We start from the raw sequence: 27,410 nt of genomic DNA, 5'->3' as shown, positions 1-27,410 counted from the left end.
TTTGTTTGTGAGCTAAACCATTTAAAAAGCTCTTGTTTGTGAGCTAAAACATTGAGGAAAAAATTTATTTTGGTTCATGAAGATCAGCTAGTGAAAATCTCCACAATGATTCTTGAGTTGAGTATGGTTAAGAGATATATTGATCAATGCGTGTAAAAATTCACTTGATTTCTAAGTTCAGCCTGGTATAAAAACTTAGTAGATTCGAGATAAATCCGATAAAAATCTCAGTTTGGTTTATGGTCAGTCTGTGTAAAGCCCCTTTCAGCTCAGAGGATAGCCAACTCAAAATTATGTCTTGCTTCAAGATCATCCTATGTAAAATCTCATTTTGGTTTAGAGACGTTTGAGGCACTTCATGCTTTGTTTGTTATTTGATTAAAAGTTAACTTAAGATTTTATTTCCTTATATAAGGAGATTCTTGATTATAACCTTCTAAAAGCTCTCAAAATACTTGGCTATAAGAGGTTACCTATTTACAACTATTTACAACTTGTATAATAGATGGTTCCAAATATGAATTTTAAATATTCCTAATTGATTAGCTCCGATATCTAATCGACTAGGAGGAGAGATTTACAGCTCCATGAGATCTTTTGGTCCTAAAATGAGTTTAAGCCTATATTACTTTTGAGACATGCTCCTTTTTCTTAAAAAAATCATCTTTGAGCACACATTTCGTTAAAATAAAAGGAATGCAATAATTTAGAACATTTTAGAAAAATAACCGCAGTTTTTTGTGTTTATTTTCTAACAAGTGATTCACCTTTTTACCAATCGTAATCAATTTCTATTTTGATTCTTTTGAAGCTCGAGAAAATTTTAGAATTGATTTCTTTCTTACCTAGATTTCTTCAAAATTTTGGAATAATATCTCCTAATAGGCACAAAATCTAGCTAAGACATGTTAGCCACTGAAAATAGAAGAACCAACACAATAACTATATATTTTATTAACTTTACTCCACAAGTTTTTAAAATGTGTACCATATATTTTGATTATTACCTTTACTCAATTGTATAAAATCCAAATTCAAAAATCGCCGTGTGTTTTCCACGATTCTATTACTAGGATGTATACAAAAACGAAGGTTGAGGCTACCATGAGCCTCATTCCGTTTACCTTTCTCATAGAAAGACCATACCAAACAGCATGATAGCCGAAAGATTTTATACTTGTATGGTAAATAATAATATAACAATTTACATTTATAGGATGTGACTGACTACATTCAAGCTTGGTCATCCCATTACGTTCAAGCTTGGTCATCCCATTTCCATCTACGTCCTACCTCTGAAAGAACAGCAGCACGAGCTTGGCTTCTTCTAGCTTCATCCTCCACCCAAGTTCTGCAACATTCAACATTCAACTTTCATAGAAGGAATTGAAAAAACTTGTGCTAAATGGTTTTGTTCAAATTTTGGCTTTGGAAATAAAAAATATATTGGCATATAAATTCACACATGTAGCTGACCTCAGAAAACGCTTTGTTATTGTTATGTAAAAAGAAAATAGGTTGTTAACTTCTCAGACATGCGAGTGTTGACAAGATTAATTGCAGATATAAGATATGATTGTGAATGGAAATATGTGCATAATATGCACGATTTTATTATTAAAAACTTGACTTTCAGAATAGACTAATAGCGTCAATTGACCAATGTAGCTCAGCGAGACAATTTATTTATATTTAGAAAACAGTGAAACAATATTTTGTTATTGTAGGAAAAAGAAAAAATAGTGTTGCTAACTTCCTGGCAAACAAGTTACTACAAGTGGAATTCCCTTTATATAAGACATGATCATGCAAAATTCAACAAGTTTCTACTAAAAATTATTTGGTGCCTCAGTTAGTTATCATAGCAATGTAAACTTTGGACACCAAATCAAAATACCAACTCCAAACGCTCCCACTACATAGGCTTTACAAGCCTAACAACTGTGAAATTGGAATTTGGAAGCATAAATCAAAATAGCAACTGAATGGATACTCGACTGGACTGTAAATAAGGATAAAAATAAGCACAAGTCATAAATTACCTAAGCATCTGAAGAGCTTCTTTCTCAGCTTCCAGTGTGGATTTGGTGTCAAGAATTTCTTCATGCTTTAACTCTAAATCTCTGAGTAACTTCTGTACAGTTTTCTTTTCAACTACATATATGACTCGCTCCAAGGCGAGCTTATCTGATATCTCATCAACTTCTTTTTTCAAACTAAGCATCATTTGCTTCTGACAATCCATCTCTGCCTGTTCTTTTAAAAATTCAGCATTTATCTTTTCTTGATTGAACTTCTCTTCCACCAAATTGTTGACTGCCTCAAGGTAAAGCCTCTCTATACCAGAACCGTGATTTTTCTCTTCGCTAAGCTTTGCATCCCAAAACTTCTGTATGTCTCCTCGGCTAAGCAGCTCAGATCTGATCTCTTTTGCCACATCTTGCCTGGCAGAACCCTCAGCTTCTAACCTTGACATTTCTGCAGATATTACTTCGTTCATTCTGCCACTTGTCAGAGCCACAGCTGCTTGTGCATTTGTTGAAGGTTTGCTTGGCTGAAAGCGCTTACTCTGTCCTGTAAAACAAAAGCTCCTAGATACTTAGTGATAACCCTAACCTAAAAGATGAAATATACAGCAAGCACTACTTCATTCATTAACCTGGTTTACAGACCATGATAAAAGCATAAAATGGGTGCTGAAAATGTGGAGTTCATTTGTATTGTATCTCATTTGACCATGCTCACACTGCTGGACATTATTCAACGTTAGATATAGTTGAAAATATTAGTATAAGTATTCCCAAATATGTAAACTATCTCTCATATTTATTTTGTATTTATTGCTTGAGACTATATAAAGCTGACATTATTTTAGAAATAATACATGTTTTCACCATCTTATACCATTGTTTTCTTGTAAACATCATGGTATCTATAGCCTAATAGAGGTACCCTTGAATAGTCTATAAACGGTGGACACTGTCCACTAGGAGTGTTCAAAAATTTTGGTTTCTGTTGGGCCCTTGGAAAATGATGTTTTGCCCCAAGAACATTCCAATACCTGGAGGGTGCATACCCGAATGGTAAGGAGGAGGAATTATTCCTCTTCTGCCCCGGCAGCTCACTTAGAGAGAGAGAATTGTTTTAACCAATTCTTCTACAGCTGTGCTGCTTAAGTAGGGTGGTTGGAAGTAAGTTGAGATATCCAGAAATTTGCTGAGTTTGTTAGAAGTAGGGTGGTTGGGAGTAAGTTGAGCAACAACTCTCTGTAGGGGCAAGGCCCTGTGCAGTCAAGAGCACTCTGTAATACCTTTTTCATTCCACTAATATAATAATCTCTTATTTTCACACTTGTGTTTGTCTTTTCTCTGGGACCTAACAGTTTCCCTTAATTGACCTAGAATCAGACCGTACCATTTATAAAAACCCAGTCCATTTGTGGAAAAACCATATTCGAACCAAGTAAGTCCAAAGGCAATAAACCGGGTACCATTTGCAAACGTTCTCTCTGATTTAGCCATCATGCCTTTCTTAATCGTTTTCGAATGAATCCTTTGAAAACGACATAACTTTCTCGAAATCTATGTAATTGATTATGTGTTTCTAAATCGTTTTTGTGAATCGTTTACTTTTGCTTGAATAGTTTGTGTGAATCAAATGACCTTTTCCAAAGATCCGAGTCTAATTTGGCATTCACAGAACCGGGTGGCATTCAATGACGGCACTCACAGAAACAATGGCGTTCAGCGGCAGTGTTCACGGAACCGGCGGCATTCAACAACAACTCTCACAGACACGATGGAGTTCAGCAGCGGTGGTCACGGAAACGGCGGCATTTAACGATAACGGTCACAGACACAACGGCATTCAGCGGCAGTGTTCACGGACTCGGCAGCGTTCATAGAAACGAAGGTGTTCACGGAACCAGTAGCGTTCATTGTCATATGATGTTGTTTGATTGAAATTTGGATTTTAATCAAAACCAATTTTGAACCAAATCCATACCGGTTTGAATCCATCTCACAAACATGAAACGGTTTTCCAAAATAATTGTTTGGTTTTAAACCTTAATCAAAAATATGGTTTGGTTACTATGCCCTACTGATCACCAGTGAGAAATACTTTTGGCAAATTGTGCTCAAACTCCAACCACCCCGCTGTCAAAAACGCACTGTCCTGATCAGTCAACGACCCAAAACCCAACCCTAGAATCTGCCTCATGTGCAATCACGTGTAACTGCAATGTTTCAAACACTTTCCAGGATGGTGTCAACTGATTTATAATCAAACTCTCATTTCACTAATCATTGGTGTCAACTGATTTAAAATCAAACTCCCAATTCACTAATCATTGGATGGTACTCCATCTCGAATGAGATATAAACAAAAAGTGTATTTGAAAAGTTGATGTATCAGATCTTGATTTTTAATTAAATACGTCAACTTTTCACATACCATTTTGCTTATATTTCATTCAAGAAGAAGTACCAATTACATTACCTTGACTTTTGACAACAAGTCATTGGTTAATGGCCAAGGACCACCTTAGTAAAGCTAAAATTGTGAATGCTTGTGAACGACGACAGTTCTACTGTGTCATTAAGTCTTCTCTTCTTTCTTGGATCAAGTATCAACCCTGTTTTTTTTGTCCACATCTGACTATTTGGAATTAGGATAAGGTTGTATACTGATGAGGACATGGAGAACTAAGACTTAAATGAAGTAATCCAAAGCTTAAGAGATCATATGACAAGGGCACGTGCTAGGAGAGTCAATGGTGCGCTAATACAATTTATGAACAAACCAGTGGGAGCAAGGGATAAATTGAAAGGAAATGGACTAAGGCTCGTCATTTTGGTCCAAGCTAATGAAGAGGGCATGTCACGTGGACTTGTTGATCCATTTTGATGTTTTTAATCAATTATGTTGTAAAAAAATGTGTTAGGGCCCAACTTGTCAAATTTTGGCCAAAAACACATGTTTTTTTTTGCGTTTTGAACATTCTAAATCTCTTGAAGCTTTAAAATTTCGTGACTTTTATGTTTCTAAATAAATAGTGAAATAAAGAAATGAATAGGTAAAGCTTTGAAGGAGGAAGAAAGAGAAAGGTGTGATGCATTAACCAAAGTGGCTATAAATTACTATTATACATCAAGGCAATGAATATCCACTTTCTCCGCCATCTTTAGTGTGTGAACTTTCGATCACAAGCCATTATTATTAGGTTAGTGGGCTGAAGTTGTAGAATTTCTTAAATTACTATTGTAAGCTACCATTTACCTATAATCATGAATGAAAAATCAAGTTGAATTTTGTTACACAAACACTATGTGATTTTGAGAGCTTTGCTCCTTTGGTTCTGGATTGGACCAAATTTTTGATCTTATCAAAAAACCAAGTTTCTTGTGGTGATCTTCACTTAGACTTATCATCCTTTCTAAATCATAGAAAAAGTGTGACGCCCCATTTCTATCATTTTTCATCTATTTCTTTCTCAAGTTACTTTGTTCAATTTTGTCTCAACTTCAATATTAAATATAGTTTTGTGATCTCTCACCCATCTTATTACATGAAAATCACAAGTTTCATAAATTAGTCCAATCATGAGAAAAATGATTGAAAAATAATATGGTTAGCCATCAAGTGGTATCAGAGCACGGTTCGTATAGGACCATTTCTTTTTGCAAATTTCAATTTCCATGCTTATTATTTTGTATTGAATCATATATATATATAAAAAATCAAAAACAAAAATCAAAAAACCAAAAAAACAAAAAACAAAAAAAGTTATAAATTATGGTTGTTTTAAGCTTGTGATTATCCATATTGATTTACTTTTTGCGACATTCTAGTTTACCTTATTAATTTCCTTTGTCTTAATTTTTCTCCTTTATTGCCTTTGTTTTATTTCCATTTTCCCTTCATTTCTAGCCTTTTAAGTATTTACCATTTGAAATTTGTTTTTCTTATGTGCTTGAATTTGGTTTCTTTAAAGAACTAAAAAGAACAATTGAGTGGAAAAAGGCAAGAGGGTTCATTTAAAAAAAAACAAATTTTGAGTGTAAACACGTGAGGATTATTATTATTTTTTAATTAACCATGTCAAATTCAGGTGGTGATGGTAGCTCTCGTCGAATAGAATCTAATAGACTATTGTTGGAAGCTCTCACAGCTAAAATGAGAGAGATGATGATAGAACAAACAGAGGCAATTCATGTGAGATTGATCAATTAGAAAACCTACAAAATAACACTGATGAGGAGGAAAGATTAAAGAGAAAGAGAGTGGGAAGGCCTAGAGAGGAAAGATTGAGTGGTATAAAAACTAAAGTTCAACCTTTCAAGGGAAAAATGATTCAGATGCTTATTTAGAATGGGAAACAAAAATTGAACAAATTTTTGCTTGTAACAATTATACTAATGTTCAAAAAGTACACGTTGTTGCCCTTAAATTTACAGAATATACTTTGGTGTGATGGGATCAAACTGTCAAAGAAAAGAAAAGATATGAAGAACAAGCCATCAACACTTGGGAGAAGATGAAAAGAATTATGAGAAGAAGATTTGTTCCTTCCTATTACCATAGGGACTTGCATAATAAATTACAGCGGCTCACTCAAGATTCTAAAAGTGTTAATGAATATTACAAAGAGATGGAGGTTGCAAAGATAAGAGTCCATATGGAGTAAGACAATGAAGCGTCAATGGCTAGATTTCTTCATGGCTTAAATGGTGACGTAAGTGACATAGTGGAGATGCATCACTAAGTGGAAGTAGATGATTTGGTACATCAAGCTATCAAGATAGAACAACAACTCAAGAGAAAAGACATCGGAAGGAGAAGCACTACCACTTTCAATTCTCAAAATTGGAAGGACAAAACAAAGAAGAAAGGTGCTTTATCATCTAAGGAAGCCACGGTTGAAAACAAAGGTAAAACTATTACCCCTTCTTCAAGTGTTTCAACTAACAAAAATGTTAAGTGTTTCAAGTGTCAAGGTCAAGGACACATTGCATCTCAATGTCCAACAAAGAGAACTATGCTTATGAAGAAAAATGAAGAAATTGTTGAAGAGGAGGAGGAAGATTATGACGAGAAGTTTGAAGAAGAAGAAATACCTAGTGGAGATTTACTCATGGTGAGAAGAATGTTGGGAAGCCAAATCAAAAAGGAGGATACAAGTCAAAGAGAAAAAGGAAAGGTTTGTTCTTTAATTATTGATGGAGTAAGTTGTACAAATGTTACTAGCACACGTTTGGTTTCTAAACTCAATTTGGAAACAAAACTTCACCTTAAGCCTTACAAACTCCAATGGCTTAATAAAAGTGTAGAAGTTCACCTTAAGCCTTCACCTTAAGCCTTACAAGTTTAATTGCGAAAAAATGAAATGTGAAAAAAACAATTGTGTCACACCAGCCCCTATACTTGCTCTTTTGCAAGGAGGTGCCTTTACTAACCACAATTTCTAACAGAAAAAAATTTCCAAGTTGTGTTGAGTCTCTTTTGCAAGAATTTGAAGAATTATTTCCTAAAGAGGTGTCAAGTGGACTGCCACCTATAAGAGGAATTGAGCATCATATTGATCTCAATCCAGGAGCATTTTTGTCTAATAGGTCAACATATAGAAACAATCCACAACAAACTCAAGAGATACAAATGCAAGTTTCTGAATTGATAAGTAAAAGATGGGTAAGAGAAAGTTTAAGTCCTTGTGTTGTCCCTGTTATTTTAGTCCCTAAAAAGGATGGTAGTTGGAGGATGTGCACTGATTGTAGGGTCATTAATAATATTACCATTAAATATAGGCATCTCATTCTTAGACTAAATGATTTTCTTAATGAATTGTTTGGCGCATGCTTATTTTCTAAATTGATTTGAAAAGTGGATATCACCAAATTAGAATAAGGGAATGAGATGAATGAAAAACTGCTTTTAAAATAAAATTTGGTTTGTATGAGTGGATGGTTATGCCTTTTGGGTTAATTAATGCACATAATACTTTCATGAGACTAATGAACCATGTTTAAGGGAATTTTTGGACAAGTTTGTTGTTGTATATTTTGATGATATTTTGATTTATAGCAAAAACTTAGATGATCATTGCATTCATTTAAGGGTTCTTTAACAAGTGCTAAGACAAAAAAAACTTGTATGCCAACCTAGAAAAATGTGTCTTTAGCACCGATCATGTGATTTTTTTTAGGTTTCATTGTGAGCTCTAAAGGAGTCCATGTTAATGAGAAAAAGGTGAAAGACATTCAAGAGTGACATTCTCCTAAAAATGTAAGTGAGGTAAGAAGCTTTCATGGTTTGCCTAGTTTTTATAGGAGGTTTGTGAAGGATTTTAGTACCTTGGCAGCAGCACTCAATAAAATTGTTAAAAAGTATGTTGGTTTTAAATGGGGTGAGAAACAAGAGCAGGCCTTTGTTGCCCTAAAGGAAAAGCTCACCCAAGCACCCATTCTTGTCTTGTCTAATTTTCAAAATCTTTTGAAATTGAATGTGATGCATCTACTGTGGGAATTGGAGTTGTTTTGTTGCAGGAAGGTCATCCAATTGCTTATTTTAGTGAAAAGCTAAAAGGGGTTGCCCTTAATTCTACCTATGATAAGGAGTTGTATTCCTTGGTGAGGGCTCTATAAACATGGCAACATTACTTGCTGTCCAAAGAATTCGTCATTCATAGTGATCATGAATCCTTGAGACATGCTAAGTGGGTTGAGTTTCTTGAACAATTTCCCTATGTAATCAAGCATAAAAAAGGTAAATCAAATGTCGTGGCAGATGCACTCTCAAGAAGGCATGTCTTGCTTTCTACTCTTGAAACTAAAGTGTCCGGTCTTTAGCATATTAAGGATTTGTATGCGGGTGATTCTGAATTTTCTTCTAAATTTTTCTCTTGTGAGCATGCTGCCCAAAATGGATACTTTTAATGGATACTTAAGACACACTGGCTATCTATTTAAGGAAAAAAGAATATGTGTGTCCAAAGGATCCATTAGAGAATTACTTGTGAGGGAAGCACATGAGGGTGGATTAATGAGGCATTTTGGAGCTTTTAAAACTTTATATTTGTTGCAAGAACACTTTTATTGGCCTCACATGAAAATTGATGTGCAAAAGTTTTGTGAAAAATATATTATCTGTAAAAAGGTCAAATCTAAGGTGATGCCTCATGGACTTTATACTCCTTTGCCTACCCCTGAATTTCCTTGGATTGACATCTCTATGGACTTTATTTTAGGGCTTCCTAGAACAAAGAATGGAAAAGATTCTATTTTTGTGGTTGTTGATAGATTTTCGAAGATGGAACATTTTATACCTTGCAAGAAAGTAAATGATGTTTGTCATGTTGTTGATCTCTTCTTCAAAAAAGTGGTATGCCTTCATGGACTACCAAGGAGCATTGTTTCGGATAGTGACATTAAGTTCCTAAGTCATTTTGGGAGGACTTTGTGGGGTAAAACTGGTACTAAATTACTTTTTTCCACAACTTGTCATCCTCAAACGGATGGACAAACAGTGGTAGTCAATAGAACTCTCTACTCTCCTTAGAGGCGTTCTTAAAAAGAATTTAAAAATGTAGGAAGAATGACTGCCTCATATGGAGTTTGCTTATAATAGGGTTGTTCATAGTACTGCACAATTCTCACCTTTTGAAATTGTGTATGGCTTTAATCCATTAGCACCTCTTCAATTATTGTCATTGCCTAACACTTCTCTTTTGAAGCATAAGGATGGAAAAGCTAAGGCTGACTTTGTAAAGAAATTACATGAGCAAAATAAAATACAAATTGAGAAGAAAAATGAAAGTTATGTTAAATATGCAAATAAGGGCAGAAAGAAAATGGTGTTTGAACCCAGAGATTGAGTTTGGGTTCATATGAGGAAGGAAAGGTTTTCCTTGCAAAGGAAGCCCAAATTACAGCCAAGGGGAGATGGCTTATTTCAAGTTCTTTCCAAGATAAATGATAATGCCTACAAGATAGAACTTCCAGGTGAGCATGGTGTTAGTGCCACTTTCGATGTTTCTGATTTATCTCCTTTTAATGTAGGTGATGATGAGGTCAATTTGAGGTTGAATATTCTTCAAGAGGGAGGGGATGAAGAGGACATGGAGAACCAATACTTAAATGAAGTAATCCAAAGCTTAGGAGGTCATATGACAAGGGCACGTGCTAGGAAAGTCAATGGTGTGGTAATATAATTTATGAACATGCCAGTGGGAGCAAGGGATCAATTGAAAGGAAATGGGCTAAGGCTTATCATTTTGGTCCAAGCTAATGAAGACGGCATGTCACGTGGGCTTGTTGATCCATTTTGATGTTTTTAATCAATTATGTTGTAATAAAATGTGTTAGGGTTTAACTTGTCAAATTTTGGCCAAAAATACTTGTTTTTTTTTTGTCTGTTTTAAACATTCTAAAGCTCTTAAAGCTTTAAAATTGTATGGCTTTTATGTTTCTAAATAAATAATGGGCTAAAGAAATGAATAGGTAAACCTTTGAAGGAGGGAGAAAGAGAAATGTGGGATGCATTAATCAAAGTGACTATAAATTGCTATTATTCATCAAGGCAATGAATATTCACTTTCTCCACCACCTTTAGTGTGTGACCTTTCATTCCCAAATCATTATTATTAGATTAGTGGACTGAAGTTGTAGAATTTTGAGTTACTATTGTAAGCTACCCTTTACCTATATAAATAGGGAGCTAATCATAAATGAAAAATCAAGTTGAATTTTGTTAAACAAACACTTTGTGTGATTTTGAGAACTTTGCTCCTTTGGTTATGGATTGGACCAAAATTTTGATTTTATCAAGAAATCAAGTTTCTTGTGGTGATCTTCACTTAGGCTTATCATCCTTTCTAAATCATAGAAAGAGTGTGGCACTTCATTTCTATCATTTTCCATCTATTTCTTTCTCAAATTACTTTGTTTCAATTTTGTCCCAACTCCAATACTAAATATAATTTTGTGATGTCTCACCCATTTTATCACATGAAAATCACAAGTTTTATAAATTAGTTATGAGAAAAATGATTGAAAAACAATATGGTTAGCCATCAAATACTAATCATACACATCTCTATGAAGGGTGAGATGACTTGATAAGTGTCAGTGTACCTAAGAAGGTTAATGGGTCTTTTTTCTGCATATTTTGATAGGCTTCAAGTTGCATTCCATGATTTTAATGAGCTCTTATGTCCTGCCACAAACATCTTTACAGAAAAGAAGAAAAAAGACTCAACCACTTGTGATCAAAACATTGAGGCAGTCTTGCTTCAACAATGTCCACGGCTTTTACTGCCCTTGTTCAGGTTCCATCAAAATCCAATACCAAGCTTCTCATAACCTGGGGGACATTGTTTCTCTTGTATTTGGATCCACGTCCTAAAAATATACTCCCTTTGTCCTAAAATAAGAGTCTTTTTAGCTAAAAAAAATTGTCTCAAAATAAAAGTCTTTTTACGTTTTCAATGCAACATCAATTAATTCTAACCAACTTTATCCTTACTAAATATTGTCTACACTACTTTCAAACTATTACATCATACTATACCTTTATGACAGCCAATAGTAATTAAGGACAGTTTTGTAAAATTGTTATATTTAATTATTCAATTATTATTTTTCTTGATCTATTAACAACCTTAAAAAACTTTTATTTTGAGACTACATGGAACTCCTCATATTATAGAACCTCTTCAAGCCTCAATTATTATGAGATTTTCTCTAGTGGTTTGAGCATTGTCAGGGTCCTACGGATCTACTAGTGCACAAACTGGTAATTCATTTTCTTGCATGTCAAACCCCTTTTCTTGGTCCATAGATTATTTATTGAAGTGTGTCTGATATATCTCAGGTATAAGGCTCTTTTTTCTTTTCCATTTTTTTCTACGTCTAATTTTTTGCATATTGTAACTCTAGCTAATGGTCCTCAAAATCAAACCAGGAATTGGGACGGTCCATCCCCTACTTTTAGTATCAGTCAATTTTATCTTTCATGTTCCTTTAATTTATTTTCTATTAATCAGTTAACACAATTAAATAATGGCTTGACTAGCTTAAGCAAAGACATTGTTACTCCTTCCATTCTTTTTCAGATATAGTTTTAAGTATTTACAAATACCAAGAAAACCAATATAGTATCTCACTCCACCTCTTTGTTTCATATGATATACATAGTTACGAGTAAAATTGACAAAACAATAGTTACTATTGCATTGAAATTTGAAGAAGACAAATAAATAGGAATAATTTAAATCTGTCTAACAAATACATTTTGTCCATGAGGTTCTAGCTCAATGGTAACTAGTAAGATTCTAGCACTGTAACCACAGGGGACAGTTCAAATTCCCTTGGGGACAGCTGTAAAATGTCTATTAGGTTTTATATTGGGCCTAACTATTTAGTGTCACTAAATTAATAATAATTTTCCATTGCCTAATTATTTTAAAAAGGAACGGAGGGAATACGTTGCTAGAACCAATTTCAAGATAGACAATTAGTACCAGAAGAGTATCATGGCTTATACCAACTCTCTGCCACACCTTGAGTTTGTTTTGTAATGAATCCCCTCATTCATTGCCATATATGTCAAAGTCAGGGTCATCCTAATCTTACAAAACTACAAAAATTGGTGTCTAACCTCTCTAAGATATGTATTTTGTAGTGTGAGTTGTGTCAACTAGGAAAATAAACTCGTAGTCAGTTCCCCAATCAACAACAACAATCAAGCCTTATCCCACTAAGTGGGGTTGGCTACATGGACCAAATTCCGCCATAATATTCTATTCAAGACCATGTTTCTATTTAATTTGTTAATCTTAAGATCTTTCTTAATAATTATTTTCTCTTATAGTTTTTCTAGATTTTCCTCTACCTCTAGTTGTTCGACTCCTCTCCATCTAATTTACTCTTCTTACAACATAATCTACAAGTCTTTTCTCTACATGCCCAAAGCACCTAAGCCTATTTTCCCCCATCTTTTTTACTATAGGTGTTACCCCAACACTCTAATATTATCATGTCTAATCTTAAACCGTCAAGTCAATTAATAGGCTTTGTGCCCTCTTGTTTCATTTTTTATGGTTATTTTGTCATTGTTTTTGCCATGGCCGCTAAAACCACCATATATGTCCTAGAAATGACAGCCACACGCTATAAAAAAATATGCCATGCATAGATAGCACCACGCTGCTGCCATTCGAAGACAATGACCATGTTTCCAGGAATAATAGTTGAAAGAAATTTGATGTATCTAAGTTATTCAACTGTTATTGTTAGTGAGAGAAAAAGAAACATCAAAGCATAGAGAGAAAGCCTAAGAGACTTACCAAAAACTTTTCTAAGTATACTACTATCTCCGGCCAACATGTCCAAATAAACTCCTGCAGAAGTTATCTCTTTCACATCCATATAACCTGCTTTTTCAATTGATATCTGGACTGTAAAAAAGTCAGTTTTCAAGAGATGACAAACAACAGAAGTTTTTCATCATGCATATTTAAAAAATTCCCTGAATAATTTGTCTTTTTAAAACAGCTTACCTGGTCAATTATCCCAGAGAAAAATCCATACTCAACCTGAGTTCTCCATTCCATTAGATCTTGTCGTGAAATGAATCTGCAGTTGACATATCTTCCATTTAGTACAATGTAATTTGATTTTGAAGTGTAAAGGGGTGATGGAATACAAATTTACCTATCAGGAAAAAAATGTATATCCTCTTTCCAGTCAGATCCACAACCATTAGAACTATTCTTCCAAGATAATTTGCTGTGGACCATACCGGCTTCTGCTAAGACTTTAGCATCGAGTTGGCAAAATTATAAATCATTCAAATCTCTGCATGTAAGAAACTTGATTTTTGGTTCGAGTTAAGTTTCATAACTTTTTTACCTTGAATTGATTGAAAATCTGGATCATCAACATTGATATCATCAAATGCAGTAACTATAGAGCCAGACAGAGATACAATTGGAGCAATCCTGTGTTTTGGATCTCTGGAAGACAAAGAAACCCGTTTTTAATGGAAGCCACGCAAACCTACATGTTTGAGCTCTAAATCAATTTCTGAAAAAGAAGTTACATGCATGATGCACAGGAACTAACCTTTCCAGAGACGAATTTAATTTAACAAGCCATCGAGCAAATTCTCTTCTGGTACACAATTCATTAGCTTCCACATCATCTTCAATTATCTAGATAAATCAGCAGAAACCATAATTTCAAGCCTACAATTCCACCCGAGTCCACAAAATATAGTTTGAGTGCACCATAGTGGAATACAGCCAAGATGAGAGAATAAATTACAAAAATAGTGCATACTATCCAAATGAACATTTCTCTTACTTGCTTATTCTTTACTTCCAGAATACATAAATCAACTAAATAGATATGCAGCAGCAAAACCAAAATTATAACAAAAGACTCGAGCGATGTTTACCAACTGCCAGTACATTGAACTAATTAAGGTGGAGAACTAAGTTTCACATGTCAAAAAAAAAAAGTGAATATATTAAAAAAACATATTTTCAGTATATCGAAAAAATAACAAATAACATTCCTATACCAAAATGGAAAAGAAAACACTAACAATATTTATATAGTTATTATTATTATTATTCAATTTTACTATAATGAAATCAAACCTTCAACTTCTTTAAGACTGACAATGCTTCTTCTTGGGTGGAATCCACTGAAACAGGTATTGCAACTCGCCCTGGCTTTTCAGTAGCTCCTGATATGAAGAGTAAGAAAAAGATGAAGACATTTCGAGAAATATACAACACAGACAGAAAGCAGATATTCAACCTTAATCTTAAAAAGAAAATATTAAACTATTGAAGCAATGAAAAATATCTTGAATTTAGACCCAAAAAATAGCAAAACAATGAGTATTCAAGAGCAATGATTAGATCCTGATAATTCTAAAAACATGAAAGAAAATGATAACCAAAACATTAACGACAGTGGTTAAGGGATCAAAACTATAACGCTTTTATAAAAAGTTAGCATTTACTATTTACCAATATGTTTACTTTTTGACAAAAATGTTAAGAGGATAAGCAAGGAGAAAAGAAGAAATTCTGTTATTGTATTTCTCAAGAATGCATAGTACAGAGGATCCATATATATAAGGAATTGATAAGGCTAGGCACTAACAAATTCTATGTCAGCTGTACAGCACTAACAAATTCTATGCCAGATGTACTTAGTGATAACACACAATATAAGCCCTATAACAAACTCTATACAAAAGCATCTCTAATAGTCCCCCTTAGAACTTGATGGGGCTTCCAGCAACTGTCTTTTGTTGACAACTCTGAGCTTGTTCCTCAGAGGAAGAAACTTCACAGCAGTAAGAGGTTTTGTCAGTGCATCTGCCCACTGATCCTGGGCAGACACATGAGCAACAATTTAGCTTTTATTTAGGACTTTTTCTCTCACAAAAAATATGTCTAATTCCATGTGCTTAGTTCTGTTGTGAAGCACAGGGTTGTGAGCCAAAGTGACAGTGCTGAGATTGTCACGGAGAATTCTAGGAACCTGAAATTTGCACTTAAGGTCTTGAAGGAGAGATTGAATCCACAATAATTCTGCAGCCAGTTGAGCCATGCTTTTATACTCTGCCTCAGCACTTGACCTTGCTACCAACTGCTGCTTCTTAGACCACCAGGAAATTAGGTTAGGACCTAAGAAAACACAAGCACCGGATGTGGATCTTCTATCATCCGGGTCTGCTGCCCAGACAGCATCACAAAAACCCAGCTGAGATAGAAGCTGATGTTTAGAAGCAGGCTGAAGTAACAAGCCATGAGTGAGTGTACCACTGAGATACCTGAGTATTCTCTTAACTGCTTTCCAATGCTCCTCCAAAGGATTTGACAAGAATTGGCACACTTTGTTGACAAAATAGGATAACTCAGGCCTAGTTAAAGTAGCATACTGCAAGGCACCAACAATAGATTTGTACTGTGTAGGATGTGTAGGATCAGAGACAGTAGCCGACCCAAACTTAGATAATTTGCTACTAGACACCATAGGTGTGGGCATACCATTAGCAGTAGCCATGTTAACCTTTGCAAGTAAATCACTGATATACTTGGTTTGTGAGAGTATAAGAGATCCATTTGGCATATGAGTTACCTTAATTCCAAGGAAGTAGTCTAGTTGACCTAGATCCTTGAGAGAAAACTGATTGTTGAGGCTCTTGACTAGGCTGGCAATAAAGGATGGAGAGTTTCCAGTGATGATTATATCATCCACATAAACCAAAATCATAATGGTTAAACTGTCAGTATGGAAGAAAAACAAACTGGGATCACACTTACTTGCCTTGAAACCATGTTGCACCAGAGAACCTTTAAGTCTGTCAAACCAGGCCCTGGGGGCCTGTTTTAACCCATACAATGCTTTATTCAACCTGCAAACCAAAGACCTATCAGCAGCTTCAAACCCAGGGGGCTGAATCATGTATACTTCTTCCTCAAGCACACCATTGAGGAATGCATTGTTAACATCAATCTGCTTAATTGACCATTGATTAGTAACAGCAAGTGTGAGGACTGTTCTAACTGTTACAGGTTTAACAACCGGAGAGAAAGTCTCAGTAAAAACGCTGCCAGCCTGTTGATGGAATCCTTTGGCAACCAGTCTTGCCTTGTATTTATTAATAGATCCATCAGGGTTCTCCTTAACCCTAAAGACCCATTTGCAGCGAATGGGCCTTTTTGAATCAAATGGATTCACCAATGTCCAGGTCTGATTCTTCAAAAGAGCATGATACTCATCCTGCATAGCTTGAAGCCAGTGTGGGATAGTCAAGGCTTGTTTAATAGATGTATGCTCCATATGAGTGAGAAGAAGAGTAGGATTAAGCATAGGTTTAACAATACCACTCTTAGCTCTAGTGAACATTTTGAGGATGGAGAATAGGAGAGATGGAAGCAGGACTAGCAGAAGAATTAGAGGGAGGTAATGAAGAGGGAGAGATTGTACTTGCTTCTGCAAGACCAAAAAAGATAGCATTAGGGTAGGGTGAACTAGGCTGGGATGAGGCTACAGGAGTGGAAACATTAGAATTAGCAGCAATAGTGGTTGGAGTATTTACATAAGCATTCATAGATTGTCCATTAGAGGAAGAGTTTGCAGAATGAAGGGGTGAGGAAGGACTGGTTGAAAGAGGAGCAGTAGGACTGTCATGATTTAAGGGAGGGATATGATGGACAGTAGGGGAGGGAAACCAGGACATGGCTGAGGGAGCACTAGTGGGAGCGCTAGGGGAGGAACTAGAAGGAATATGGGAGGTGGAAAACAGGGTAGGATATGGAAATTTTGACTCATGAAACATCACATCTTTAGAGATATAGATGTGACCATCTGCAGCTAAACACTTATAGCCTTTATGCACAGTTGAATAACCTAAAAATACACACTCCTGAGATCTAAAGCCTAGCTTGTGAGAGTTGTATGGACGAAGAAAAGGGAAGCAAGCACACCCAAACACACGGAGGCTAGAGTAATCTGGTGACTGATGCATCAATTTGAAATAGGGAGACTTGTTTTGGAGAGAAGGACTAGGCAGTCTATTGATAAGATAAGTTGCAGTGACAAATGCATGATCCCAATACTTGAGAGGCATATTGGAATGAGCAAGCAAGGCTAGACCTGTTTCAACTATATGACGATGTTTTCTTTCAACTATACCATTTTGATGGTGAGTGTAGGGACAAGTAAACCTGTGAATGATGCCCAATTCAGTGAGGTGCTTAGTGAGGGGTTTGAATTCACCACCACCATCACTTTGAACAGTTTTGATCTTGCAATTAAACTGGAGTTCTACCATAGATTTGAAGTGAAGGAATTGGGTGAGTATCAGATTTCAGCCTAAGAGGAAACACCCATACAAATCTAGAGTGTGCATCAACACATGTGAGAAAGTAGGAGTAGCTACCTGAGGAAAGAATGGGTGCAGGACCCCATAAATCACACACAACAAGTTCAAATGGGTTATGATAAACTGTAGTGGACAGAGATGAAGGGAGTCTGTGTGATTTGCCAAGACAACAGGCAGAACATAAATCAAGGGAAGGTTTGTGAGGGATAGGAATATTGCAGGCCTTAAGAATTTCTATAAGAACATAATGATGAGGGTGCCCAAGTCTTGTATGCCATAGAGCATACTTGCTAGTGGCAATAGGGGAATGGCAGGTCATTGAATGAGCTCCAACAGTGCCACTAAGAAGAACTTCAGAAGAATCCTGCGATTTTACAAGACAAAATTGAGGATGAAACTCAAAGAAAACGTGATTGTCTTGTGCAAATTTACTGACACTCATAAGGTTTTTGGTGATATGTGGCACAAGCAAGAGATTGTTTAGGATTAGGGATGAATTGGAATAATTAGACAAAGGAAAATTCATAGAGCCTACAGAACTGATAGACAAACCTTGACCATTTCCCATAAACACCTGTTCTGCACCAGACAAGGAGGAAGCATCAGGAGTAACATGATGAGACGCACCTGAATCAGGGTACCACCACTGATTGTTAAAGCTAGGGTCAGATCCTACTAGAAAAGCTTGTGGTTGTTGTTGCATGGGTGGTGTTGGCCGTGGAGTGGGAGGATATCCAAAGGATGGATGAAATGAGGGACGTGGAGCCAGTGTGTAAGGATTGAAGGGAGCCCGTGGAGCTGAGTAAGCAGGTGCTCCAGAGTAAGTGTAACAGTGATAGCACACGGAGGCATCGTGTCCAGGTTTATGGCAAATCTGACAAGGAACCTTTCCAAAACGACCACCACCGCGACCATGTCTACCTCCACGAGAACCAGTGCCATGAGTGTCGGTATTAGCAGTTACATGGCTGGTACCAGTGGGAAATTCAGAGGTGGAATTAGAACCAGAATGTTCAGTCGAGTGCGACACTGAAGATGGTGGAGCTTGAGCCATATTAACAGATATCGGTTCAGTGATCACAACCTTGCGATTCTTCTCAAGTCACGATTCATGCGCAAGGAGACTGGACTCAAGTTCAACAAGAGAACACAAGTCGTCTTTACTGTTGATCGCAGCAACAATAGGATCGTAGTCCTCAGGAAGAGCATCCAGAACTACCTCAATAAGAGTACAGAGAGGAACTGGATCTCCGATGGACACCAACGCTTCGCTGATGTCACAAACATGAACAACGAAGTCAGTGATGGAGCGCGAACCTTTTCTCAGATTGCGAAGATCAGATCACAGCTGTCGCGCTTTGGTGGTAAGCAGAGTATTGAAGTAGCAGTGAATCTCCGACCAAACTTGCCATGAGTAGGTGCAGTCGACGAGTTTGGGAAGAAGAGAGTCGGAAATAGTGGAGAGCAACCAGGTGCAAATAAGCGCATCCTGCTGTTCCCAATCAAGATAGTCAGGATTAGGACCGCCGGTGACTGGATCGGCACCGGGAAGAAGACACGGTGGAACGCATGGTACCGTAATGAACCGTTGAAGACGATGACCACGAATCACGCCTTCGATCTGTTGTTTCCACTGTTTAAAGTTTTTCTCATCTAATTTGACGGAGATGAGATGTGAAAGTTTCACATGAGATGAAGGGAAAGCACCGTCAGTGCTGAACGGTGATGCCATGGAAGCGTTGAGATCGAGAAAGAAAAAAAAACTCAAGATACCATGTTAAGAGGATAAGCAAGGAGAAAAGAAGAAATTATGTTATTGTATTTCTCAAGAATGCATAGTACAGAGGATCCATATATATAAGGAATTGATAAGGCTAGGCACTAACAAATTCTATGTCAGCTGTACAGCACTAACAAATTCTATGCCAGCTGTACTTAGTGATAACACACAATATACGCCCTATAACAAACTCTATACAAAAGCATCTCTAATAAAAAAACATCTAATCTTAGCATGTTTGGTTTAAGAAATATTATTTTTAGAGGGGTGTTACTCTCTAACACACTCCACCCAACACATTCTGATTGATTGAAATTCAAATGGGTTCCACTAAATTTTATGGGTCCCACGTAAACTTAGTAAGACCCATTTGAATTTCAACCAATTAGAGAGAGTGTTGTTATCATAATTCTTTTTTTATTACCTCATAAGATCACTTTTAATTATAAAAATACCATCTATGACCTTGTTTTCTCTTCCACGTTTTGAAATATTGTAGCATTATTGATGGAAAATGCGATCTAGCATTATTGAAGAGAAGAGATGATGCTCTCTCCAGCAAACCTATGTGGAACTAACTGAAAAACTATTGGAATGATTCCCTTTCTATGTTCCCTCCCCATATATACAGTTTCTAATCTCAACTAACAGACACATAAGCAATTTTCCCTCAACTTCCCTATCAGCCCCTTTATTGGACTTAGGCCCATACACAGTATCGTAATAAACAACCAAAGCTAGTAGTCAGTATTAGGAATATGCAGTTAGCTTTCAGTTGGTGTAGGAAGATTGACATTGGTTACATCTTCACATAGCCAAACCTAAGATCTCTTACTCTGTGAATACAGTCTGTCAATTTTTGGCTGAACCTCTAAAAGATCACTAGAAAGCAGTAAAGAGGATTTTGAAGTATCTCCAAGGCACCATAGGCTATGGTCTGCTTATTAAGTCTTCAAACTTGGAACAGCCCTTATCTATAACTAGGTTCTACGATGTTGAATAGGCTTTATACCCCGATGACGGGAGATCAACATCACGGGCATGTATCTAGAGCCTAACCTAGTCTCTTGGTGGGCTAAGAAACAAACATTGGTAGTAAGGTCTAGTGCTGAAGTTGAAAAATCTCTACTGAAATCATATAGTTGAAATCTCTCCTTCAAAAGATAAAGATCAAAATCAAAGCTCCTCAAATCTATCGTGATAGTCTCAGTGCAGTATCTCTAGCTTACAATCATTTTCATTACTCAAGAACAAAACATATGGAGCTTAACATTTTTTGTAAGAGAAAAGTCATTAATAAAAGCCTAATAATCCCACACATCCCTGCACAATGGCCAGACATTCTAACAAACATTCGTCTTCAGCAAGTTTTAGTTTCCTGAGGGACAAACTCAGAGGGTTTGACAAGTTGTCACTTGGTCAACCACGCTATTAGGAATATAATGTTAGTATGCTATTAGTTGGTTTAGGAAGATTGACTTTGGCCAGCTCTTCACATTGTCTAACTAATTTTGTTATGATCAATTAGCTATGACAATTGAAATTGAAACATCAACTCAATAGTTAGTTACAATCCTAAATCTATATAATATGTAGTCAAATTAGATTGTGATTAAGAACATAATTCAGTTTTAGATTCTGTCTCAATTCTATCTAGTCCTTTCTCAATGAATATCAAAGTCTAGCCGTCAGTAATAGTAGTTTAATAATTGAATGCAAAGAAGAAGAAAAAAACTAGAGTTAAAAAAAATTTAAGGGTCTCATATGTCAGTGAAAGGTGCATAGCTGTTGAGTTTTTGCTACCTGAGATGTTAATTTGTCGCCTGATGCAACACATGTGGTCTCATATGTCAAGGACCAAATTTAAGGGTAAAACCACAACATTGGTCACCTTTCTTAAGGTTCAAAAAAATGTTGGCGGTGCCATTTTTAAAATGATAATGATTAGTATAAGCCTAGTTTTAGGAGTTCCTTATAATAATTTCCTTGATTGCAGGAACCATTTGGACACCTATCCACACTTCCAGACGTGAATTAAGAAATAGTATTTAGTCTAAGGTATGAATAAAGCAAAATTAAATATAAAAAATGAACACAATCACAACAAATGTCGTGTATACCAGTTTCCGTAACAACTTCTATGGTGGTCTCGTTGGATTCGTAAAGCTCCACAGCTTCGTCTGGATCACGACGAGTATTAGCAACTGTACTCCACATTCCTTGCCACGGGCTTGTGAATTGAATATTGAAACCTAAATCAACGCACAGCAAATTAAATGTTGAACAGCAGCAACTGTAGAGCCATAAGCTGAAACATAAACGACGAACCTTTTCTGGATAAGGAGAAACAAGCAAGCATGAGAGCGAGGGAAGTTCCAACAGTTACTACGGCGGAACATGATAAACCTTTGTTGGAAGATGCAGGGCGGGCGGGTGTCTCGAGGAGGGCCCAACCGTTGAAATCAGGAGAAGAGCGGGAGAGGTGGAGGCGGCGTGGAGTGGGATGAAAAAGAGAGGGTTTGTTGTTAGAGGGAAGGAATAGGAAGAAGGAAGGGTTAGGGGTAGAAGTAACAGCAGCAGGCCACATTATTCTCTCAAAATTAGGGTTTGGGTTGAGCAAAAAACGGCGAAGATTGTGACGCAAAAAGTACCTGCCCACTGTGCCAACGCCGATGTCTGACACCAATGAGGATGAATTGTGGAGTTGAGTGAGAAGCTTCTTTGAAAATGGCTACACAAGTTAATTCTTTCGGAAATGTATGCGTACATTCAAACTCGGCTGACTCGTCCAAGATTACAACACATTGCTGCTTTTTTTTAATTGGCATTCCTCTCCTCAATTTACCATAAACCCTTTTTAATTTAAGTTTATTTTTTCCTAATTACAGTCTAAATATACTATAGTAAATTTTTTAATTTTCATGTAAAATTTAAAAAATTCTTTTCAATTTTCAATGATAAAATTTATCAATGTATAGAGTACTCAAAAGTCATTCTATTAAAATATTAAAAGACATTCTAAATATTCAAATCTCTCCCTCTCCATTACCCTCACCTCTGTCCTCATTGCCATCTGCGGAGCCAACACCAACGTCGGTACAGCTAAGTTCCGTTTTGCTCTTCATTTCACCGCCTTCGTCCCTAACTCCATCGTTGTTGCAGTTTCTGTTTCATTCTATTCTTCATTTCGCCACCTCTATTCCTAACTCCACCGTTGTTGCAGCTTCTGTCTGGTTCTGTTCAACACGGGAAAAAGTTTCTCTCCACCGTCCCAAAAAGGTGATTTACACTCCTTGCATAATTTTTTTACCGCCGTTAATGTTCCTTCATTCCACCATTGATTTCAGAATACAAATTCATCATTATTTGTACTTTATCAGATTATTTGGCCAGGTCGAGGTTAACCTTTATGTAATGTAAGTGTAAATCTACTGAATTATTTTGTGAAAATTATTTTTACAATGTTTTGGTACATGATTTGCTATGATATTGAAGGTTAGGCTAGCTATGTGAAAATACTTACGGTTTGGTGTGTATGTTAGCCGACAATGGGTATGCGGAGAAGTTATGCAAGCACTAGCTTATGACGTGTTGATTCTTGGATATCAGACCAAGAACACCATCAGCCTTCGCCTCTGGGAACCGAAAGCGTACGCGGATGATTTTGATTTGTCTACATTCAATGGTGGGCAACTTGAACCTGCTTCAGTTCTTCACTCACGAGCAAAACATGTCGGTATTAGAGAATATTGAATACTTTTCAGAAATAACCTTGATATTGTCAAAGATCTTGTTTTTATTATAATTATAAAAATGAAATACTTAGAGAGATAAGCATGTCTTTGCCTTTATAAGATTTTAAATCAAATCCTATTGAACTTTGTTTCCTCCTCAACATTGATTATCATATCTCATTATAGAGAAGAATTAAATATAAAGTTCAGTAAAGCAGTTTCATAATTAAAAAAATTATTGTGTAGATTTGCTCGTTTTTGTATCCTGGTGATGCCACAAAATGTGGGATACTCCTACGGCCGAAGCAGCATTACTTTCTCTATAGTGCATCGCTTCATGTAAGTTAATTCATCTGGTAAATCTCATTTTCATTTGGCAGAAATGATTGAGATTACAGAGGCGGTGCCTTACAAAAAGATAAAACATTTTTCATTGGGCAATACTTCATGATTTCTAGCAAAATATTGAATCAAAAGACCTCTGAGTCATGATTTAATTGGTTCATTTAATTCAACTACGGTTAGCACGAGTTTAGCATATTCACTATATGTTAATTGATTTTGTTGCAGGTGTGGTTTTTGCATAAGAGTACTTTGACGTAAGTAAACTTATTCTTCCATGCTTAAGTTATATTAGTAGCTAGAATTCAATTCGTTAAACTCTGTTTTCACTATGAATGCAATTTTTCAGATGATGCATAGTTTCATTGTTGAGGTACAATTGTTTTTTGTCATTCACTAATTCAGAAGAGAATGCACACAAATGTTTTAATATAGTGTTTTATTTTTGTGTGTTTCTGTTTAATTCTAATGTGTCGGTGTCACATGAGCTCAACCAATTCTAAGTTGGCATTAATATCACCTTAAGAAATAATGCCATATATGTTGTCAAAATGAGGAAATCAGATGTTGTCAAAATTAGCATTGATATCACCCTAAGAAACAATGTTGATGACTTGGTATGTGATGTTCATTCAAGTTTCTTTTATTGTTCTATTGTTATTTTGGTGTGGTGATGTTTATAAAGTGTTGAATTGTGTTATTTTGATTGAATTTCAACTGATGTTACAGTTGCTGCTGAAAGCCTCTTAAGATAAAAGGTTTGTGTGTGAAAAAGCTAAGAAGGCACTTAGATCAATTGTGGGTTCTTAACTTTAGGCTATAATTGATAAGTAAACTTGAATTTGTGATTATTGACTTGTGGTTATTTTATTTTCATATACTATCTTAGGATACAATGGCCTGAATACATGTTGATCCTGAGGAAGAACTCTGATAGATGTCTCAAGAAGTCTATGGCGGTGTAGAAGCAGTATTAAACAGTTTAGCTACTAATGTACCAAAGGTGAGCTTTGGTTTTTGACATATTATATGTTTAAAAAATTTCCTTTTTGACAATGTTGATTTTAATGCCTTTACTGATTGTTTGGTTGCCGTGAAATTGTTCTTGGCCAAGTTGAAAAAGCTAAAGAAGACACGTTGAATCAATTATATACCTCTATCAGGTTCAAAACTCTACTTATTCATTTGCATTTGTTTTAGTTAATCCTGAGTTTTCTTATGAATGTGAGTTTATTTATTAAAAGCTTATGAATATGTTTGGTTTTTGTCTTATGAATTGATTAACCCCTTTTGCAAAAGTTATGAATGGTTTTTACCTATTCGTTTTAATTTTTAAGTTTGCCTATATATGATCTTGAGTTCACTATTATCCTTACTCTTACTATTTTTAAATACCGATTTCTCGGTAACAACTTCTTTGAACAATATTTTCTTTTGTAAAACTTTTTTGTTTAAGTAAAAGATTGATTTTCTCTCTGCTCAATTGCATATTTATTCGTGTTGAATTGGTTGATTCCGCTGCTACATAAAATGAAAATCAAAATAGATATAACAAGATGGTGGATTGAGGGTTCAGAGATAATGAATATAATTTTGCTTTCTTGTAGGTACAAGAGCTTACAAAGTTCTTGGTAGAGTTATGAGAGCTTATGGAGATGTCAATTGATCAGCAATAAGCCTTTAGCCATGTTACTAGATTAATTTCAGCATCATTTGACAAAGTGTCAATTCGAGGATGCCTTTCTAATGATGTCATTAAGCAGGTGTGAAACTTTCAATGACTTGAACTTGCATTGCAATTTTAATTGCATAGTTTGAATTTTAGTAGCTTGACTATTTATATTAATACAGGTTGAGGTTGAAGTTCAACGCTTAAATATTTTAAAAGATAATAAGATGAAGGAATTAGTGTTTAAAAGACAATATGAGCTTGAAGAAGTTTACGTATGAGTTTATATGGATGTGGATAATGAAGCAGCTAGACAAATTATGATCGGCCGCATAGAATCTGGTACATGAATTATGTCTAAAGTATTTTATTAAACAAATTTTCTTGAAATATTAATATGTCTACTTACAAATGTACCTTTATGGTGAAATTCAAATTAGTTTCTTTTCCTGAATATTAGTTCGAAAGATGAATGAATTTGGGGAGGTTTTTTTGTTTTTCTTTACAAGCTTAACAATTCTATGTTGTAATTCATTTTTGAGTGATTTCAAGATCTGTTTTATACAACTTCTGTTGTAATTCATTTTTGAGTGATTTCAACATCCTTTTGAGGACCTACTATAGCAGGTTGGTTAAGCATGTGGTTGATTGACACGTGTTAGTCTGTTTATTAGGATTGTTATATGTGAGTTCAACAGTTTGTTATAGATATGTATGAACTTTATTATTTTGCCATGTTTTTCAAATTCATTGTCTTTAATCACATATTTATATTCAGAGTTCAACTAGATACAAATTCTAATTTGGAAGAGACCAGTTCTTGAAAAGATCGACATCATAATACCCCAAAGCGTTCTAAAGGCCGCAGTCACTTCTTTTCTACTGACATACTTCAGGTTTCATTTGTGTGAAAGTTTCAAAAATATAAACCAAGTCAAGTGTTGCAAGTGTTGCAAGTGGTAGCAAGAAGAATGCCAAAAACTCTACAGAAGTCGTGAGCACTTATTTTTTTCTTGACAAAATTGTCTTCCATCTAAATTGACAAAAGCAATGTTTTGATTTTCAAAAATATCATTTTTGTTACTTTAGTGATTTGTTAATATAATGATTTGTCTGTGCATGTCAAAAACAAAAGAAAGAAAGGAACGTTAATTGAACCCGATGATGACAAAGCAAGTGAATCTAATGAAAAGTCAAGTAAGGAACTTTATATGGTGAATAAACCATTACTAAATGAATTATACAGCCATTTTATTCAACAAGTTTTTCATTTCTTTATTTATTTTGCCAGGAGCATAAAAATTAAATTTACAAAATCTCTCAAACATTACATTAACAAGTAACATGTGTCCTTTATTCATTCAAGTTGAAGTGTCTCAAAATCTTATACAAGATAAATTTTGTAGCATCCATACAACATACAAATACCGCAACATCTGATATTTTGTTACAAGTTGTTATATTCTATGTCAATCAATTTGTGTCCAATGATCTGATAAGTGAACCCAAACAAAGAAAACAAAATGCACCAATAGTGAATCTTAGCTTGTGTATGTAAATCTCTAAAAACGATATGAAAATATGAATTCAAAGTTGACAAAGCATATTATGAATTCAGACGGGAACCCGTGTGAACGCACGGGTTTGTTACTAGTTATTATAGATGGTAATTCCTCAGACACGTTTAGAGAGAGAGAGAGAGATCAACTTTCCCAAGAAGACAAATATTATTAAAGATAGACGAAAATCATTGTTCTAAAGTGTGAAGAGAATACAAAGAGATATACTAAAGATGAGGAGGAGGCGTAAACCCTATAAATCCCATAAGAGAAAGGTGTTCAAAGAGAGACAAAAGCTCCATAATACCCACCTCCATTGTATACTTCCATTATTTCAAAGGTATGTTTACTTTGTGTTTTTTTCATCTTAACATTATTATAGCATGTTAAAAATTGCACCTTTATGTTTGTTGCATCTT

General features: G+C 35.5%; 2 protein-coding genes across 8 annotated transcripts; one reads left to right on the top strand and one right to left on the bottom strand.

The window, feature by feature from the left end:
- Window positions 1-1,033: 1,033 nt before the first annotated feature.
- LOC127119171 (uncharacterized) lies at window positions 1,034-22,515 on the bottom strand. Its single transcript, XM_051049353.1, has 10 exons — window positions 22,016-22,515; window positions 21,808-21,939; window positions 14,660-14,748; window positions 14,121-14,209; window positions 13,908-14,011; window positions 13,710-13,812; window positions 13,556-13,631; window positions 13,343-13,448; window positions 2,043-2,574; window positions 1,034-1,351 (listed from the first exon to the last, which is right to left on the bottom strand). The coding sequence occupies exons 1-10, from the start codon at window positions 22,272-22,274 to the stop codon at window positions 1,258-1,260; spliced, it is 1,584 nt and encodes a 527-aa protein (XP_050905310.1). The 5' UTR covers window positions 22,275-22,515; the 3' UTR covers window positions 1,034-1,257.
- A 5-nt stretch (window positions 22,516-22,520) lies between these two features.
- Window positions 22,521-26,520, top strand: LOC127119172 (alpha-glucan phosphorylase, H isozyme). 7 transcript variants are annotated; one of them, XM_051049355.1, is made up of 11 exons: window positions 22,521-22,783; window positions 22,911-22,966; window positions 23,068-23,103; window positions 23,230-23,419; window positions 23,668-23,760; window positions 23,992-24,020; window positions 24,653-24,766; window positions 24,878-24,926; window positions 25,371-25,526; window positions 25,615-25,774; window positions 26,211-26,520. In XM_051049355.1, exons 1-7 carry the CDS (start codon window positions 22,658-22,660, stop codon window positions 24,726-24,728), a joined length of 606 nt encoding a protein of 201 aa, XP_050905312.1. In that variant the 5' UTR covers window positions 22,521-22,657; the 3' UTR covers window positions 24,729-24,766; window positions 24,878-24,926; window positions 25,371-25,526; window positions 25,615-25,774; window positions 26,211-26,520. The 7 variants fall into 7 exon arrangements, 6 of the variants coding, with proteins under 6 accessions (XP_050905312.1, XP_050905315.1, XP_050905314.1 ...); XM_051049358.1 differs by lacking the exon at window positions 26,211-26,520 and adding an exon at window positions 24,493-24,521 and having other exon boundaries at window positions 25,615-25,940; XM_051049357.1 differs by lacking the exon at window positions 26,211-26,520 and adding an exon at window positions 24,493-24,561 and having other exon boundaries at window positions 25,615-25,940.
- The last annotated feature ends 890 nt before the right edge of the window (window positions 26,521-27,410 follow it).

Source organism: Lathyrus oleraceus, chromosome 2, assembly GCF_024323335.1.
Source record: "Lathyrus oleraceus cultivar Zhongwan6 chromosome 2, CAAS_Psat_ZW6_1.0, whole genome shotgun sequence".
Lineage (NCBI taxonomy): Eukaryota > Viridiplantae > Streptophyta > Magnoliopsida > Fabales > Fabaceae > Lathyrus > Lathyrus oleraceus.
Note: the sequence above shows the minus strand (reverse complement) of the source record. Positions and strands in the feature narration are given on the sequence as shown.